Source organism: Theropithecus gelada, chromosome 5 (assembly GCF_003255815.1).
Source record: "Theropithecus gelada isolate Dixy chromosome 5, Tgel_1.0, whole genome shotgun sequence".
Taxonomy (NCBI): Eukaryota; Metazoa; Chordata; class Mammalia; order Primates; family Cercopithecidae; genus Theropithecus; species Theropithecus gelada.
Genome location: NC_037672.1, coordinates 66,230,424 through 66,250,562, shown reverse-complemented (window position 1 = coordinate 66,250,562; position 20,139 = coordinate 66,230,424). Strand labels below are relative to the sequence as shown.

Here is a 20,139-nt window from a genome sequence, read left to right as displayed (position 1 = left end):
CCGTGTTAGCCAGGATGGTCTCGATCTCCCGACCTCGTGATCCACCCGCCTTGGCCTCCCAAAGTGCTGGGATTACAGGCGTGAGCCACCGCGCCCGGCAAAAATAGGTTTTAGTAAGAGAGGATTATCGCCAAAGATGAGGCAAAAAAAACTGAGTGGTCTAGGTATTAGACAGGTTGCTGTTGAAATTAAAATTAAGTATGACAGCAGAGCTTAGAGAAAGAAGACTTTGAGCAAGATGCCAGTGATGTTTTCTGTGGTCAAAGGATGGTGACTATGAATTTGTTACATATCTGTAATGAGAAGTAATAAGAGATGGTACAGCCATATAGCCAAGCCTCGAGGGAACAGGAGTATTTTATGAGAGTAGAGGAACTGTGGTCTCTTGAAAGTACACTGGGCGGGAGGGTCATAGATTCAACATACTGACTCTAAGGTACATGGGATTGAGAACATGAATTACTTTCACTTGAGAACATCGCAAGATAAAGCAGATTCTTTAAAGAAAAGGAGCATTTCAAGATATAATTGAGGTTATAGCGTGTTTTATTAACCAATATCTGAGAGTTGGCAATGGCATCATGAAAGGGTGTGAAAGGAGATTAAATGGGAGAGGGGAAATGCAAACTATTGTAAAATGAAAAACTGGGAAAGCAGAGATGACCAGGGAGGTGTACATTTTTGGAGGCAATTGAAGAAAATAGGGGTTTAAGGAAAGGTAGAATTTGCTAAGTTTTCCTAATTGCTAAGACAAGTCTCAGTGGCTCTTTGTGAGTGATTAGTGGCCATTAAGGCTCTAGGGTTCACTAAGATGCACGCTGGAAAGAAGGCCTGCTAGTTGTAGTGAGGGCTTTTGACATGCTTTTTCCTTCAAAGCCTTCCGATGGTCCTAATGGCAGACAATAATTTAATAGATATTTATGGTCCTCCCTAAGAGGCAGATAGAGTGGTTCCTCCTCATAAGATGAGGAGCCCCGTGGTTCATCAATAGGAGGTAAGGAAGCCTCTAATCTGGAGAGATTAGGTCTGGTTAAATCAGGAATTCTTTAAAAGCATTTAAAATGTGCACCTTAAGCATTTTAAAGTTAAATGTAATAAAATAAAGGTGTATATTTATGTACTCGTCTTTGGAATAGGGCCAGAACTACTACTTTGAATATGAGTATGCTGATTAAAGTTTTTCATCATCTTCCTTGCATACATCACACCTATAATATATCATGTAGGATTTGCATTTTGATTTCTTTAAAATAGATTGCAGGATATTTCTGGGTTTTTAAAATTACTTCTCTATCTTTTAGAATTGTATTATCCATATTTAACAGCTGTATTTTTAGTGACTTCCTTTCATTGAGTTTTGCCAAAGACTTAAATTTAATTTTCAGAAAAATAACTGTTTTCACACATATTTTGGTAGTTTTATATAGTATTTAATTAATAACCAGTGCAAATAGCATGTTAGGTTTGTGAATGAAACAATTGATTCTTAGATACAATACCAAAAGTGTGATCCATAGAAAAAAAATTGATAGATGAGACTTCATTAAAGCTGAAAACTTGTGTCCTGCAAAAGATTCTGTTGAGAGAATGAAAAGACACTTCACATACTGGAAGAAAATATTTGCAAAACACATGTTTGAAAAGGGACTTGTATCTAAAATATATTTAGAACCGTTAAAACTGAAAAATAAGAAAATAACCCCATTTAAAGATAGGCAAACGATCTGAACAGACATCTCACCAAAACGATACACACATGGCAAATGACCATATGAAAAGATGCTCAACATTATATGTCACTAGGGAACTGCAAATTAAAACAATGAGATATCACTACATACCTTTTAGAATGAGGAAAACTAAAGAAAACATTGACAACACCAAATGATGGCGAAGATGTGGAACAACAAAAACACATTTGTTGCTGATAGGAATGCAAAATGGTACAACTACTTTAGAAAACAGTTTAGTGGTTTCTCACAAAGCTAAACATAGTCTTACGACTCAACAATCACACTCTTTGGTATTTACCCAAATTGGTTTAAGACATATTCACACAAAAACCTGCACATTAATATTACAGCACCTTTGTTCATAATTGCCAAGATTTGGAAGCAACCAAGATGTCCTTCAGGAATTGAATGGATAGATAAACTGTACTACATCCATACAATGGAATGTTATTTAGCAATGAAAAGAAAAGGGTTATCAAACCATGAAAGGACATGAAGGAAGCATAAAGGCACATTGCTAAGTAAAATAAACCAGTCTGAAAAAGCTACATGATGTATTATTCCAACTATAGTTGACCCTTGAATAACTTAAGGTTTAGGGACACCAATGCCCCAGACAGTTGAAAATCTGCTTTTAACTTTTGGCTCCTCCAAAACTTAACCACTAATAGACTATGTTTACCAGAAGCCTTACCAATAACATAAGCAGTCAAGTAATACATTTTGCATGTTGTATGTATTATATACTCTTCTTACAGTAAAATAAGGTAGAAAAAAGAAAACATTAAAATCAGAGGGAAGAGAAAATGTATTTGCTGTTCATTAAGTAAATGGATTATCATAAAGGTCTTCATCCTTGTCATCTTTATGTTGAGTAAGCTGAGGAACAAAAGGAAGGATTAGTCTTGCTGTTTCAGGGATGGCAGAGAGGAAGAAAACATACATGTAAGTGGACCCATACAGTTCAAACCCAGCTGTTCAAGAGTCGGCTGTATGTGACATTCTGGAAAAGGCAAGACTATGTGGACCATATATATTTAGATCCGTGGTTGCCAGGGATTTGAGGATAGAGGAAGGAAGGGATGAATAGGTGAAGCTCAGGTTATTTTTTTAGGGCCATGAAACTATTCTGTATGATACTGTAATGGTGGAGACAAGAGATTATACTTTTGTTAAAACCCATAGAACTTTATAGCACAGAGAGTGAACCTTAATGTAAACTGTGGACTTTAATAATAGTGTATTAATATTTATGAATTGTAAGAAGTGTACCATATTAATGCAATATATTAATGATAGGGGAACTGGAGAGTACAGGCATACATTGTCTCATTGCATTTCCCGGGGAGTATATTTTTTACCAACTGAAGGCTTGTGTCAACCCTGCATTGAATAAGTCTGTTGACTCCATTTATCCAACAGCACGCCCTCACTTCATGTCTCTGTTACAATTAATATTTCAAACGTTGCATTATTATATCTGTTACGGTGATGTGATCAGTGATTTTTGATGTTACTATTGTAATTGTTTTGGGGTACCACAAACAGTGCCCATATAAGAGGGCAAACTTAAGCAAAAATGTTATATGCATTCTGACAGCTCCACAGACTGGCCCATCCTTTCTCTCTCTCCCTCTCTACCCCCCGCCCCGCCCCCCGCCACCGGCCTCCCTATTCCCTAAGACATGACAATATTGAAATCAGGCAAATTAATAACCCTACAGTGGCCTCTAAGTTTTGAAGTGAAAGAAGAGTTGTATATCTCTCACTTTTAATCAAAAGCTAGAAATGATTAAGCTTTCTCTGCTGAAGATACAGAGGAAGGCATGTTAAAACCTGAGGCCAGAAGCTAGACCTTTTGCACCAAATTGCCAAGTTGTGAATGCAAAGGAAACATTCTTGAAGAAAATAAAAAGTTCTACTCTAGTGAACACATGAATAATTAGAAAGCAAAACAGGCTTATTGCTGATATAGAGAAAGTTTTAGTAGTCCAGATTGAAAATGAAACCAGCCACAACACTTCATTAAGCCAAGCCTAATCCAGAGTGACACCCTGACTCTTCAATTCTTTGTAGACTGAGAGAGGTGAACAAGCTGCACAAGGAAAGTTGGAAGAAGGGATGTTGTATTAACAAGCATGAAACTAGCAGATGTTGCTGCATGAGATTTAAGGAAAGAAGCTGTCTCCCTAACAAAAGTACGAGGCAAAGCAGCAAGTGCTGATGTAGAAACTTCAGCAAGTTTATCCAGAAGATTTAGTTAAGATAATTGATGAATTATGCTAAATTTTCAGTGTAGACAAAACAGCCTTCTATTAGAAGAAGATGCCATCTAGAACTTTTGTATCTGGAGAGAAGTCACCTCCGGGCTTCAGAGCTTCAAAGGACAAGCTGACTTTCTTGTTAAGAGCTAGTGCAGCTGTTGACTTTAAGTCGAAGCCAGCGCTCACTTACCATTCTGAAAATCCTAGGACCCTTAAATATACTAAATCTACTCTGCCTGCGCTCTATAAATGGACAACAAAGCCTGGAAGACAGCACATCTATGTAAGAGCATGATTTACTGAACACACATTTACTGAACACACATCTCTTACACATCTATTTAAGAGCATTTTTTTTCTAAGCCCAGTGCTTTAAAAAAAAAAAGATTTTCAAAATATTACTTCTCATTGACAATGCACCTGATCACCCAAGAGCTCTGATGGAGATGTACAAAGAGAATAATACTGTTTTCTTTTTTTTGAGATGTCTCGCACTGTCACCTGGACTGGTGTGCAGTGGTGCAATCTCGGCTCACTGCAACCTCTGCCTCCTAGGTTCAAGTGATTCTCCTGCCTTAGCCTCCTGAATAGGTAACATTACAGGCACCCAATACTGTGCCCGGCTAATTTTTTGTATTTTTTTTTAGTAGAGACGGGGTGTCACTATGTTGGCCAGGCTGGTCTCGAACTCCTGACCTTGTGATTCGCCTGCATGGCCTCCCAAAGTGCTGGGATTACAGATGTGAGACACTGTGCCCGGCCAATAATATTGTTTTCATGCTGTTAATACAACATGCATTTTGCAGCCCCTGGATCAAGGAGAAATTTTGACTTCTTTTTTTTTTTTTTTTTTTTTTTTTTCTTTTTTTGAGATGGAGTCTTACTCTGTCCCCCAGGCTGGAGTGCAGTGGTACAATCTCGGCTCACGCAATTCTCGTACCTCAGCCTCGTGAGTAGCTGGGATTACAGGCATGCACCACCATGCCCAGCTAATTTTTGTAATTTAGTAGAGACAGAGTTTCACCACGTTGGCCAGGCTGGCCTCGAACTCCTGACCTCAACTGATACATCCACCTCAGCCTCCCAAAGTGCTGGGATTATAGGCATGAGCCACTGCACCCAGCAATTTTGACTTTCAAGTCTTAATATTTAAGAAATACATTTCATAAAGCTGTAGCGCCATAGACAGTGATTTCTCTGATGCATCTGGGCAAAGTAAATTTAAAACCTTCTGGAAAGGATTTACCATTCTAGATACCATTAAGAACATTTGTAATTCGTGGGAAGTCAAGAGTTTGGAAGAAGTTGACTCCAACAACCGTCATGGATGACTTGGAGGGGTTAAAGACTTTAGTGGAGGAACCAACTGAAGATAAGGTATAAATAACAAGAGAATTAGAAGTGGAGCCTGAAAATGTGATTGAATTTTTGCAATCTCGTCATCAAACTTTAACAGATGAGAGGTTATTACTTATGGATAAGCAAAGAAAGTGGTGAAGATGCTGTGAACATTGGTGAAATGACAACAAAGGATTTAGAATATTACATCAGCTTAGTTGATAAAGCAGTGTCAGGGTTTGAGAGAATTGACTCCAATTTTGAAAGAATTTCTACTGGGAGTAAAATGACTCACTGAAGGCTCAGGTGGTCATTAGCATTTTTTAGCAATGAAATATTTTTAAATTAAGGTATGTACATTCTTTGGACATAATGCTATTGCACACTTAATAAATTACATTATAGTGTAAACATAACTTTTGTATACACTAAGAAACCAAAAAATTTGTGGAACTCACTTTATTGTGATACTTGCTTTATTGCAGAAGTCTAGAACCAATAAGTAGATGTCTGTGTAGAGAAACTCCATTTGTACTTAGTTTTCCTATAAGCCTAAAACTGCTCTAAAAAAATGAGTCTTTTTTAAAAAAAATAATTGATTTTTGTCAACATACAGCTCAACTATTAGGAGTAAAAGTGTTGATGTACCAGATGAGCTTACTCGTCGTTACTTACAGCGTCCAGCATCAGTCAATATGTTTACCAGGAGAAATGGAGGTCATTCGTTAATCTATTATAATACTTGGTAAAGTAGAGATCAGTTGGAGAGTTTTCACTGTGATAATAGTGAAAGCTGTAGTGTGGATGAAACTGCCCTGGAGAGTATATGCTGTAAACAAAGAAGAAAAAGGATAAAACCATGGAGGAGAGAAACAATGAAAGATTGAGAACCTGCAGAGCTGTAAGGAAAATCAGGAAAGAGTAATGTTTTAGAAGCCAAGGGAAGTTTCAAGGAAGAGACAATGTTAAGAGCTTCTTAGAAATCAGATAAGATACGGTTGATTCATTCAACAAATGTTTAATAGTTAAGTACTGTGTACATACATGATATCATGTCTCTGTCTCTGCTAAAGATACAGAAGTAAGTAGGCTGTTTATAAGCGTTTGTGAATTATAATCTAGTGGAGAAGACAAACACTACCTAATAATAAAAGGAGTAGGCTACTGTAAGAGCATGTAACTCGTGACACTAACCTATTCCTGTAGTCTTGGTAATCACTGCTGAAGAAATGATGTTTAAGCTGGGATTTGAAGATAAACGATGAGTTACTAAGGCAACTGGGTACTTGACGTAGAAGTCAAGAGATCTTTAGGGTACCTGAGAGAGCGTGCAGATTATGGCCTGTGGCCATCAGGTGTCAGAACAGACTATCTATCTGTCTCGCCATATTGAAGAGATGCTGAGCATGGAGATTTATCTTTTTAAAAATGTTTGAGAGTTTTGTGTCAGGGTTTATCAGCCTTAACACTTGTGTGTTACATTATTTCCCAGGTATAGTAGTTGAAGATTGTTTGATTTTGCTCCAAAACTTGTTAAAAAACAACAACTCCAATCAAAATTTTTTTAAAGAAGGCTCATATATTCAACGTATGAAACCTTGGTTTGAAGTTGGAGATGAAAATTCTGGCTGGTCTGCACAGAAAGTGACCAATCTACATCTAATGCTACAGGTATACTATCCTTAGACATAAATGTGGTAAGAATTTTGACAGTGATATTTACAAAGAGAAGAAAATTGCTTGTATTTGATAAATCCAGAATATTTGATGGGTTTCAGGTTGACTTAAAAACACTTTAATATGGAAATTTGCAATTATCCTCCAGCTAAAGATTCTGCCTACCCATTACTTAGCTTTGACGGTTATTAACATCTGGCAATTTTGTTTCATCATTTATTCCTCGCTTTGCTGTATGATTTTAAAGCAAATTCAGACATACAGTTTCCTGATGGATTTTACATTAGGGAATAATAGGATAGATTGTTGATTTGAATTTTTAAAAACCTGCTTTCTTCATTTAGGGCTCTGATAGGATAAATTTTAATATTCAAAGTATTAAGTTCAAATAAATTCATTCAGTAAGCATTTACTGAGAGCCAGGCACTGGATACTAGGAAATGAATGATCATGTCCTGCCCTCAAAGATGATAGTTTGAGTTTTAAGTCCAATACATGTTAAATTGACAGACCACCTGTGATTTATTGATGCTCTATGGTGAAAGCTTAGTGGTAATAATAAAAGTGAGGACAGTAGGATCCCAAATTATTTCCTCATCAGAGAAAATTTTGAAGTTCTTTGAAGTTACTTACTCCTTTATTGAATCCTCCTTCTCCAAACTCTTAAGTTTATACTAGTCTCCTCACTTATGAACTCATAATTCTTGTGGGCCTTTGAATGTCTCTGAATTACACCTGTGTCTCTCGGACGTTTTGGACCTAACTAGATGGTTAGCTCCTCTAGTAATTAGAGTCTGAATGTTGTCCCATGCCATGGAAGTTGCCCGCATAGGATTGATTGATAATTAGGGTAATCTGTGCCACAGTTTGCCAGTACGGTATTCGTTTTGTAATTACTAATGGCGTCCTCTTTCACTTCAAAAGTGTCCTCGTTTGCATTATAAATTATGCAGTTACCCTAGTTAGAATATGCCTAAAAACTGTTAGAAAAGTATTTTACAGGCGAACTTAGTCACAGAGTCTATTTGTACTCCCAGCTTATCATTTCCGTTTTCAGTTGTTGGTATTATACATTTCAAGAAGTTAATAGTTTTTTAATGTTTTAGAACCAGTGTCACCAAGTGGTAAGCTTGATAGCTTTGTTTAACACTGCTTTGTTTTGTTTTGTTTAAGAGACAGGTTCTCACTTAGTTGCCTAGGCTGAGTGCAGTGGTATCCTCACAGCTCATTACAGCCTCAACCTCCCTGGCTCAAGAAATCCCTCCACCTCAGCATCCTGAGTAACTGGGACTACAGGCGCAAGCCACCACTCCTGACTGGATTTTTTATTTTTAGTAGACATAAGGTCTCACTATATTGCCAGGCTAGTCAGGAATTCCGGAGCTCAAGCAATTTTCCTGCCTCAGCCATCCAAAGTGCTGCTGTTATAGGTGTGAGCCACATGCCCAGCCTACACTGCTTTCTTAAATAAGGAAATACCTCCAGAAAAGTAATTTCCAAAATGTGATTAGAGAGGGTGAGAGAGCCGGGCACGGTGGCTCACGCCTGTAATCCCAGCACTTTGGGAGGCTGAGGCGGGTGGATCACGAGGTCAGGTGTTCAAGACCAGTCTGGCCAACATAGTGAAACGCCGTCTCTACTAAAAATAAAAATAATTAGCTGATCATGGTGGCAGGCGCCTGTAACCCCAGCTATTTGGGAGGCTGAGGCAGGAGAATCACTTGAACCTGGGAGGTGGAGGTTGCAGTGAACCGAGATTGCGCCACTTCACTCCAGCCCAGGGAACAGTGTGAGACTCCGTCTCAAAAAAAAAAAAATAGGGTGAGAGAATCTGATGATGTACAAAAGCATGTATTTCATATCAAACAGTGAAAAGTTAAATTGTTTGAGAAAGCTAAACATGTTTTATGGTTTAGAGTACTATGTAAAGAATTATTCTGAAGGAAGTGTCACTGTTTAAAAAGTAAAGTAGGTTAGGTGTGGTGACTCACACCTGTGATTCCAGCACTTGGGGAGCCCGAGGCAAGTGGGGGTCACTTGAGCTCAGGAGTTTGAGACCAGCCTGGGCAACATGGTCTTTATCAGCCCGGTGTGGTGGTGTCCACCCATTGTCCCAACTACTCAGGAGGCTGAGGGGCAGGATCACTTAAGCCCAGGAGGTTGAGGCTGCATTGAACCATAATCATGCCACTGCACTCCAGCCTGGGCAACAGAGTGAGACCCTATCTCAGAAAAAAAAAAATACCAAAAAATTATTAGAGTACAGCATGTAAACAGAAAAATACAGTATTCTCATTATATAACAAATTGATTCTTTTAAGAATTCTTTACTTTTCAAAAGTGAATAAACTGGCTTTCTGTAGCTTAGTAAAGCTTTTCTTTCTTACACTTGTCGTGAAGACCATAAACTCCAAAGCAAAGGAACTGAGTTTAATTCATTTTAATATATTCTCCACCTGCAATACTGAATAGTAGATTCACTCATGACTTTACAGGCCAGGAGTTATCTTCTGCTATTCTGTTAGAACCTGTTGGAATACTTTATGTATAACTTTATTTAGAGTTGCTTATATTTTAAGTTCTCTATCATACACCAAATAAAAATGCATCATTGTTTTCCTGTTTGGACATACACATTCTGTATTGGAACTATTCATCATCACAGTTATCATGATTGTGTTCTGAGCCATTGAAAACACAAATTGATCTGCTTGCAGAGTTTTAATTCAAATTTTGCAGACTAAATTTAAAGAAAACATCTTTTGAAAAGTTTTTTAGTTATAAAATATTTTAATTTGGAGACGTAACTGTGTTAGTTATTTGAGATAACTTTTTTTCATGTTTCTGAAATTTTAAGTTTACAGTCCAAGTAATCATAGAATCATAGGAATTTAATTGGCATTAGCAATCAGTGCAGCCCACCCCATGCCTAATACATGAATCTTTTACCATCTCTCCAGTTGTTGGTTTTAGCCTCTCTTTAAATATTTCCAGTTGAGGGGAAATTTATCACCCGTCAGGTCATTCTCTTTTCAGATCTGCTGTCTTATTAGGTAGTTCATTATTAACTTTGATAAGAAATCTGCCACTCTGTAACTTATTCATCCATTTACTTATTGAATATGTACTGTTACAAGTACTGTGTTTGGGAAACAAAAATGACCAAGGCAGTTTCTCTCTGGGAATTCACAGTCACCTGAAGGAGACAACCTTAAGTAAGAGGCATAATGCAGTATTACTGTCACAGAACTATTGCCATAGGAGCTCAAAAGAAAGAGCACTTAAATGTGGCTGAGCAGCTAAGGGAATACTTCATGCAGAGTTTCTTGTTCACATAGATCAGATTTGCCTCAAGCCTTTTCAAATCTTTGAGAGACAAATTTTGTTTTCTCTTTCTTTCACAGCTTGTTCGTGTACTGGTATCTCCCACCAACCCTCCTGGTGCTACCAGTAGCTGCCAGAAGGCTATGTTCCAGTGTGGGTTATTGCAGCAGCTTTGTACTATCCTAATGGCTACTGGGGTTCCTGCTGATATCCTGACTGAGGTAAAGCAAATGAAGTCAAAGCTAACTCTGTGGAAGTTGAAATCCTGCATCCTAGGAAGAATTAGATATTTGCTGAGGGAAAAACTGTAATAGTTAACCATTTTTTAGGTTAAAATTTTTAATGATCTTACTAAAATATAATTCACATAATGATAAAAGTATTGATTCCAAAAGATATACTCATCCCTCAAGTTTTATAGTACATAAATAATAATGTTAAAGTTTTGCAGATCCATCTACAAAGATTTCTCATTAATTTTATTACATTCAACAGGAGTGCACAGTATGATTTACATTTTGATTTTGAGAACCATGTGACTTAGTCTTATTCAACCGGTAGATTCATTGAATAGTAAATTCTTTTCCCCTGTGTGGCATTTTCTGTTGCTTACCTATAAGAGAAAGAAGTTAGTTTGAAGAAAAAAAGTTCAGTTTGTTTACATTTTAAAAAAATTTTTCTCAAATTAACACGTGCAATATCAAAAGTACAAATAATAAAAGTTTTATAACAAAAATAACTGCCTTCAGCCTCACTTGTCCTTACTGTAAGTCCCACTTTACTTCCTCATGTTGCCCCATAATTATTTTATGGAATTTATATTTAAATCAATAGTTGGGGTTTATATTTTTACAATTGTATTGATACCATTCCTGCTAAGCCAAATAGAGCCCTATATCCTTTTTTAAATATATATTTTTCTCATCCATGAGTCATAATTGTGTTCTTCATTTTACTGTTACTCTATATATGCAGAGGTATATATGCTTAATAATCATATATTAACACTTCGTTCCCCACCGCAGGCCACCTGCAGACCCTCCATTCTCCTGCTCCAATCTGGGCTCTAATTCTGCCCCATGTCTCTTGTCCTGGGACTTTCTTTTGCCATCCTCCTAGGATTTCCTTTACTTCTCTCCTGACAGACTCCTTGGTTATCTGGATCCCTTATTTTTTTTATTGTTATTTTTGGTACAGAGGGTCAGTCTGTTGCCCAGGCTGTAGTACAGTGGCATGAACTCAGCTCACTGCAACCTCTGCCTTCCGGGGTTCAAGCGATTCTCCTACCTCAGCCTCCTGAGTAGCTGGGATTACAGGTGCCCGCCACCACGTCCGGCTAATTTTTGTAATTTTAGTAGAGACAGTCTCACCATGTTGGCCAAGCTGGTCTTGAACTCCTGACCTCAAATGATCCACACATTTTGGCCTCACAAAATGTTAGGATTACGGACATGAGCCAATACTCCTGACCTAGATCACATATCTTTTTCCTCTATCCCTTGGTTCATTAACTTTATTTTTCTTAATTTTCTCTTGTTGTTGTTGTTGTTGTTTTGAGATGGAATTTCGCTCTTGTCGCCCCAGCTGGAGTGCAACGGCATGATCTCGGCTCACTGCAACCTCCGCCTCCTGGGTTTGAGCAATTCTTCTGCCTCAACCTCCCAACTAGCTGGGATTACAGGGGCCTGCCACCATGCCCAGCTAATTTTTTGTATTTTTAGTAGAGAGGGGGGGTTCCACCACGTTGGCCAGGCTTGTCTCGAACTCCTGACCTCAAGTGATCCGCCCACCTCAATCTCCCAAAGGGCTGGGATTACAGGCATGAGCCACTGCACCCGGCCATTATTTTTCTTAGTTTTCTTAAAAAAAAAAAAAAAAAAAAAAGTAAAACAAGAGGATTTATTTTATTTTTGGCTCTTTCATGTCTGAAAATGTCATTCCTCTACTTTCAGAATTAATTTAATGTTTGGCTAGATATGGAATTCAGGGTTGGAAATCACTAATACTCAACTTTCAGAACATCATTCCAGTGTTGCTGTTAGGAAGTTTGAAGCTTGAAGCCATTATAATCCTACTCTGTTTTTTGTTGTTGTTGTTGTTGTTTTAACGTAATCTTTTTATCTCTAGAAACTTTTGAGATTTTTTTTTTTTTGGTTTTCTGAAATGTACTGATGATATGCTCTCCTGTGGACCATTTCCCCACTCCCTTGCTCTCCAGTTATTTTTATCATTCACTGAGCACTTTCAGCTGGAAACACACATCCTTCAGTTCTGAGGGTATTTTTGGCATTCCTTGATAATTTTTTCTTTTCTGTTTTGTAGTGGTGGTGGTGTCATTGTCGTCGTTGTTTTGAGACAGAGTCTTGCTCTTTTACCAAGACTGGAGTTGCAATGGCACTATCTCAGCTTACTGCAACCTCCACCTCCCGGGTTCACACAATTCTCCTGCCTTAGCCTCCCAAGTAATGGGGATTACAGGCACATGCCACCATGCCTAGCTAATTTTATATTTGTAGTAGAGACGGGGTTTCACCATGTTGGCCAGGCTGGTCTCAAACTCCTGACCTCAAGTGATCCACCCACCTGGGCCTCCCAGAGTCCTGGGGTTACACACATGAGCCACTGTGCCTGACCTCTTTTCTGTTCTCTTTCTGCAACTCTATTAGTAGACTTTCTGGGTAATTTGTCTTTTTAAAAATTAATTTTTAATTAACAAAATGGTATATATTTATCTTTTATAACATGTTTTGAAATAGTCTTTTTATTTTTTAACTTTATCCTTGAATTTTTTAATCTTTTAACTTTGTTCTCTGATTATTTTAAAACCTTTTTTCTGTTTTTATAGAAATAGATATTTTATCTCCTAGAGAATAGTATTATAGTTTTTGAGATTTAAAATGCATGTCAGGTGTTGTTTTATTGGAGACCCATGCTTGATGCTTTAAAATTTTACCTTGAGAAAGTGTTACAAGATTACAATGTTATCATTGATGTTTTGGTGCTTTTGGCCCTTAAAAAGTGGAATATAAGATTTTTTTCTCTTGGAAACATTTTCCTTCTTGGCTTAATTTCTCTAAATGTTCTTCTTCTTTCTTCCCCTTAACAGACCATAAATACTGTATCAGAAGTTATTCGAGGCTACCAAGTAAACCAAGACTACTTTGCGTCTGTAAATGCACCTTCAAACCCACCAAGGTAGAGAAGGGGAAATACTGAGATTACTCTGAGGAAGTAAAAACTTTGGGTTGTTAATGTATCTCATATACACATCTTACTCTTTTTAAAGAAGTTTAGTTGTATGTTTTGAAACTAGAAATTATCTTGCAAGATAAATGATATTGGAATTTTAAAAGAGTTGGTAGTTTTTGGAATTTAGATACTTAGATTCAGATATCATGTCGTTCACATCCTAGCTGTATGCCTTAAGCAGACAGTAACTTCATTCTGTCAGCTACAGTTTTCTGTGAAATAGAGATAGAAATACTTAACTTGCTGGTGTTCTGGTTATGATTCTTCAGTCAACAAAAATGACTAGTTATTGACTTGTATACTTGGGTTGCATTGTTTCATTTTGTTCTTTTCTTTTTAAATGCAACAGACCGGCAATTGTAGTACTTCTCATGTCCATGGTTAATGAAAGGCAGCCATTTGTTTTGCGCTGTGCTGTTCTCTATTGTTTCCAGTGTTTCTTGTATAAAAACCAAAAAGGACAAGGAGAGATCGTGTCAACACTTTTACCTTCTACCATTGATGGTAAATAATTTAGTTCTAATTTTTATTTGAAAAAGTAAATCATTGTCTTTCAAACTTTTAATTGAATCTTTCTTTCTATGCTTTAGCCTAAAATACTTTGCATGCTTAGGAGAAAAAAAAAAAAAAACACCTGAATTCTAAAGCCTGCAGGTAAATTTAGACAACAGGCTTTGGAGTCAGACAAGAGTTTGCATTGTAGAATTTTCTCTTTTGCTATATAACTTTTGCTGTATAACTTTTTAACTTGAGCCTTACTGAGTTATGGGGGATAATAATACTCATCTTTATGTGGGCATAATACCCCATTAGGAACATTGTGAGGATAAATGCAGTTACATGCATTACATTACATAAAGTACTCACTCCAAAACTTAGCATGTATAGATGCCAGTAAACAGAATCTACTGTTAATTATAATTGTCATTCTAAAGATGAATTTTGCTGGGTGCGGTGGCTCACACCTGTAATCCCAACACTGTGAGAGGCCAAGGCACGCGGATCACCTAAGATCAGGAGTTTGAGACCAGCCTAGCTAACATGGTGAAACCCCGTCTGTACTAAAAATACAAAAATTAGCTGGGCGTGGTGGCAGGTGCCTATAATCCCAGCTACTCAGGAGGCTGAGGCAGGAGTATCCCTCAAATCCTGGAGGCAGAGGTTGCAGTGAACCGAGATTGTGCCACTGCACTCCAGTCTGGGCAACAGAGAGAGACTGTCTCAAAAATAAAAATTTAAAAAAGAAGATGAATTTTACCGTTAGATCACATTTAACTTTCAGTCTGTTGTTCTAGTATAGGTTAGAGTCATTACCCTTTTTATGGGTTCTTTAAATGTTTCATCTTACCTAAGATAAATTTTTGAAATAATTACCTTTATTAACTTTAAACTTTAAGAGCAGTTTCATAAAGGTAATTGGAAACATCAATAAAACTCATTTTAATTACATACATTGAAGTTTTTTGTTAGAATTTAAGTCTGTTTAATTATATTTACCAAAAAAATTTGGTAAAAAATTTATTACTGTAAAAAAATTATTGACCATTAATGAAAATAAGACCCTGATGTAGTAGAATGATCAAAATGTGGCATTTCCTTAAGTTTGTTTTAGAAATGTTGTTTTTAATTAAGTTAAGTTTTTGGAATGTTACCATCATCAGTTTGATGCTGAAAATATTTTAATACAAGTTGAGCATCCCAAAAGTGAAATCTGAAATGCTTTTTTTTTAAACATTTCTTCAAGCATTTAGCCTTTGTGTTTCAAACAATCTAATTGCACTCATTAAGTAATTTTGAAATGTATACTTAAGCCAGGCATGGTGGCTTACACCTGCAATTCCAGCACTTTGGGAGGCCAAGCCAGGCAGATTGCTTGAGTCTAGGAGTTCAAGACCAGCCCGGGCAACATAGCGAAGCCCCATCTCTACTAAAAATACAAAAATTTAGGCTGGGCCTGGTGGCTCACACCTGTAATCCCAGCACTTTGGGAGGCCGAGGCGGGTGGATCACCTGAGGTCAGGAGTTCAAGACCAGCCTGGCGAACATGGTGAAAACCCATCTCTGCTAAAAATACAAAAATTAGCCAGGCGTGGTGGCACATGCCTGTAATCCCAGCTACTGGGGAGACTGATGCAGGAGAATCACTTGAACTCGGGAGGTGGAGGTTGCAGTGAACTGAGATCACAACATTGCACTCCAGCCTGGGCAACAGAGTGAGACTCCAGCTCAAAAAAAAAAAAAATTAGCCAGGCATGGTGGCACACGCCAGTAGTCCTAGCTACATGGGAGGCTGAGATGGGAGAATCACCTGAGCCTGGGAGGTTGAGGCTGCAGTGAACTGAAATTGCACCATCACACTCCAGCCTGGGCAAACAAAGTGAGACCCTGTCTGCGATAAAAATTAAAAATAAAATATACCCTTTTTTTAAAATTATAGTCACCCTGTTGTGCAATCAAATGGTATATCTTATTCATTCATTATTTCTTTTTTTGTTGTTGTTTGAAACAGAGTCTCCCTCTGTTTCCCAGGCTGGAGTACAGTGGCGCAATCTTGGCTCACTGCAAACTCCGCCTCTCAGGTTCACGCCATCCTCCTGCCTCAGCTTTCAGAGTAGCTGAGACTATAGGCGCCTGCCGCCATGCCTGCTAATTTTTTGTATTTTTTAGTAGAGATGGGGTTTCACCGTGTTAGCCAGGATGGCCTCGATCTCCTGACCTCGTGATCCACCCGCCTCAGCCTCCCAAAGTGCTGGGATTACAGGCGTGAGCCACCACGCCCAGCCTTATTCATTCTTTCTAACAATATTTTTGTATTCATTATCCCCACCTTTCCTCTAACTTCCCACTACCCTGTCCTGCCTCTGATAACCATCTTTCTAATCTCTGTGTCCATGAATTCCCACAAATTTTTAGATCCGACAAATAAAGGTAAATAATTTTACCTTCTACCATTGATGGTAAATAATTTAGTTCTAATTTTTATTTGTTCTCACAAATGAGTGAGAACAAATGTTTGTCTTTACATACCTGGCTTTTTTCACTTAACATAATGATCTCCAGGTTCATCTGTGTTATTGTAAATGACTGGATCTCTTTGTTTTGTATCGCTGAATAGTGCTCCATTGTGTGTATGTACCACATTTTCTTTATGGAATACTTCTGATCCCAAGCATTTTGGATAAGGGATACTCAACCTATGTTTCTTTTCTCTCTCTTTTTTTTTTTTTTGGAAGATAGGGTCTCACCTTGTCCAGGTTGGAGTGCAGTGACACGATCCATAGCTCACTGCAGCCTCAAACTCCTGGGCTCAAGTGATCCTCAGGCCTTAGCCTCCTGAGTAGCTGGGAATACAAGCATGCACCACCAACTCCTGGCCTCAAGGGATCCTCCCACCTCAGCCTCCCAAAGTGCTAGAATTACAGGCGTGAGCCACCATGCCCAGCCTCAACCTATATTTCTTTGTTCTGTTACTTTTCTTCCAAGATAACTTTCTCTCATTGTTCATTTTGCTTTGAAAAGCAGATTTTTATCATTCTGAAAGTATATTTAATACTACTAATTAACACATGTTTAATGATTATATTTAATGGTATTTCACACTATTTTATGTGTACAGAAAACAATTTATTTAAAATTTGGTTTACGTAAAAATCTAATGTATTTTTATTGTCTGCCTGCCATCTTTGTAGCAACAGGTAATTCAGTTTCAGCTGGCCAGTTATTATGTGGAGGTTTGTTTTCTACTGATTCACTTTCAAACTGGTGTGCTGCTGTGGCCCTTGCCCATGCTTTGCAAGAAAATGCCACCCAAAAAGAACAGTTGCTCAGGGTTCAACTTGCTACAAGTATTGGCAACCCTCCAGTTTCTTTACTTCAACAGTGCACCAATATCCTTTCACAGGTAAAGTTTTGCATGAAACTTCTCTAAGGGGGAAAAAGTTCTGTACATTTTGATGTCAGTGATACAGGATTTAAGGATGTCTTTAGAAGATACAGATGAAAAAGGACAGAGAAGACTTATTCTGCTTATTAGTTCATCATAATCAGAAACAGTTTTGTGGAGAAAAAGCAGTAAATACTGTTAGAGGAATAGTTTTGCTAAATAGTTATAAGGTCTGCATCATGATGAAAATACATGTTCTGGCCAGAAAGGTATTTTGAGGATTTTGTCTTGCTTTTAAATTATCCACAGTGTTCATGCATGTCATTTTTCTCTTTCTTCTCAGTAACTGAATTCAGGTTAGTTTATGGGAGGGAATAGAGTAAAGTCATAGCTGTATATTTCCCTCTTTCTCTTCCCAAAGCAATTGATCATCTAGAAATAGTGGAACAGTGGTCCATTGTATATATAGTTATACAGTATATTCCCTTGAGGTTCGTGAGTTCTTAAATCCTTAAGTCCCCAGTGCATATCATTTACCTAGTAAGATGTAGGAAAACATAACAAAAAATTTTTGTGTGTCTTAGACTCTTAATGAGAACAACAAAGCTTTATTGAAGTGTAGGTGCTAGGCATTTAGGAATGTCACTTTCTGTTACATGATTTGCCCACATGTACCAGCCTTGCTGTTGAACAGTTCAAGTTCATGCTTTAGCAAAACTCTAAAGTCATTGACATTTAAAGTCACTCAGGGAGAGTAAAAACGTGACTAAATCTAAAATTGTTCTATACACTGCTCTAGCAGTAGTTATCCTACCCACTCCCCATAATAATGTGGTTGTGTCCGTCTTTAGTTTTTAATTCTGCCACACTCGTTGAATTTTTCCTTATTTTGAGCTTTTAAAGAAACATCAGCTCCATCCATAGAAATTATAAATGAAAGCTTAAAAAGTAACTAAAGTGAAAAGGAAGTTGAAGTTTAAAATTGGCTTACTTTAATTGAAAGCTTATTTTGTCTTAATACTTATCTCTTAGAGATTAAAAAAACTACCCTAAATTTTTATATCTTTACTTATTTATTACTTGGCATTCTCACGTTGCTATCTGTTAACAACAGTTTTTTTTTAAAAGTCAAACAGTAATTATCTGTCTAATCACCATCTCCACAGACTTCACTTTAACATTGAAATTACAATGAATGCATGATGAGAAGTGCTAAAGATGGTGATGTCTTCCCCATTCTTAAGTAATCACAGTGCTATAAAATTATCCTTTATCTTCTAAAATATATATCCTCTAAATGTATCCTCTAACTTTATTGTATAAAAGAAGTATCATTAGAACTATCCTGTCCCAAATTATTGGCTTGAGTTTGTAGAGAGACTATGAAAAAGTATTTGAGGGATTTTTCCAGATTTAGACTTTTCTGAAGTAGTAATATGTTTGAATAATTTGTAATGTATAATTTGCAGGGTGATAAGATCGACAGACGGGTATGTATCATTTGATAAAGCTTAGGCATTTTCCTCTTTCAGCAAAGCTTTTTCTCTGTCTTGGGTTTTGCTGATTGGTTTTTTTTAACTGCTTGTTTGAAGTTACATTCTACTTAACACTTTCGCGTGTCAGCCAATTTATTTCTATCATAAATGACTCTCCAGTTTTTCTCCATGGGATATTGTATTGGTGTTACTAAACACTGGGAATGAGAATCTGAATCTATACTTGTGCTTCTTCTGGGGATGCTTGCACTTTTTGGATTTCCTTGGTTTTGGTTTTTTGCGTTTTTTTCTCCAAGCTTGCCTATTTATTTTCTCTGAAGCCATTTCAAAGGAAGTAGAATTCAGGATTAAGAATTTTGTCTTTAATCAATCAGCATATGAAAGAATGTGATTATTTTTATACTAGATTATTTAAAATGTACAATAGTAAGTATAATTTTGTAATTTGAAATATTTTAAATGAAATATTATGGATTATTCTGAATATAATCCATGTGCTACGGCCACCACTGAGGGTTAGTTTTTGCTGTGTGCGGGGAAAGTGCTATTTTTGTTTTGTTTGTTTTGTTTTGTGTGAATATTTGGCAGAAAAGGAGTGTACCTTAATATCTATGTTTGGGCATGGGTTTCAGTTGAATAATGTGGGTAGTAATAAATGAGGTCCTGTTATGAATTGTGTCTTTGTGTATGAGCATGATTTAACATGTGTCATTAACTTACACACACACATACATATTTTGCAGCTTTAGCCTGAATAATTTTATATCAGGGAAAGTGTTTTATAAGTATACGTCAGTCATTTGAAAGGTAATTTTTTTTGAGGTGTTAATTTATATACCATAAAATGCACAGACCTTCTGTGTTTCATGTGATGATTTTTGGTGTTTGAGTGTATCTCTGTAAACACCACCCAAAACAAGATGTAGAACATTTTCATAATCTCAGAAAGTTCCATTATGCTCTTTTCTGTTTTTTTTTGTTTTTTTTTGTTTTTTTTTTTTTGAGACAGGGTCTCACTCTGTTGCCCAGACTGGAGTTCAATGGCACGATCTTGGCTCACCGCAACCTCCGCCTTTCAGGTTCAAGCAATTCTCCTGCCTCAACCTCCCAAGTGGTTGGGATTACAGGTGCACACCACCACGCCCGGCTAATTTTTGTATTTTTAGTAGAGACAG

At 37.2% G+C, this 20,139-nt stretch overlaps 1 protein-coding gene across 2 annotated transcripts in view; it reads left to right on the top strand.

Moving 5' to 3' along the window:
* Positions 1-20,139, top strand: part of USO1 (USO1 vesicle transport factor) — a 90,767-nt gene that overhangs the window by 53,220 nt on the left and 17,408 nt on the right. The window contains exons 10-15 of one of the 2 annotated variants that reach the window (XM_025386215.1): positions 6,828-7,006; positions 10,417-10,557; positions 13,443-13,531; positions 13,935-14,089; positions 17,275-17,486; positions 18,938-18,958. In XM_025386215.1, coding sequence (XP_025242000.1) covers positions 6,828-7,006; positions 10,417-10,557; positions 13,443-13,531; positions 13,935-14,089; positions 17,275-17,486; positions 18,938-18,958 — 797 coding nt within the window. The remainder of the gene's footprint in view (positions 1-6,827; positions 7,007-10,416; positions 10,558-13,442; positions 13,532-13,934; positions 14,090-17,274; positions 17,487-18,937; positions 18,959-20,139) is intronic. The other variant, XM_025386216.1, reaches the window with a different exon arrangement.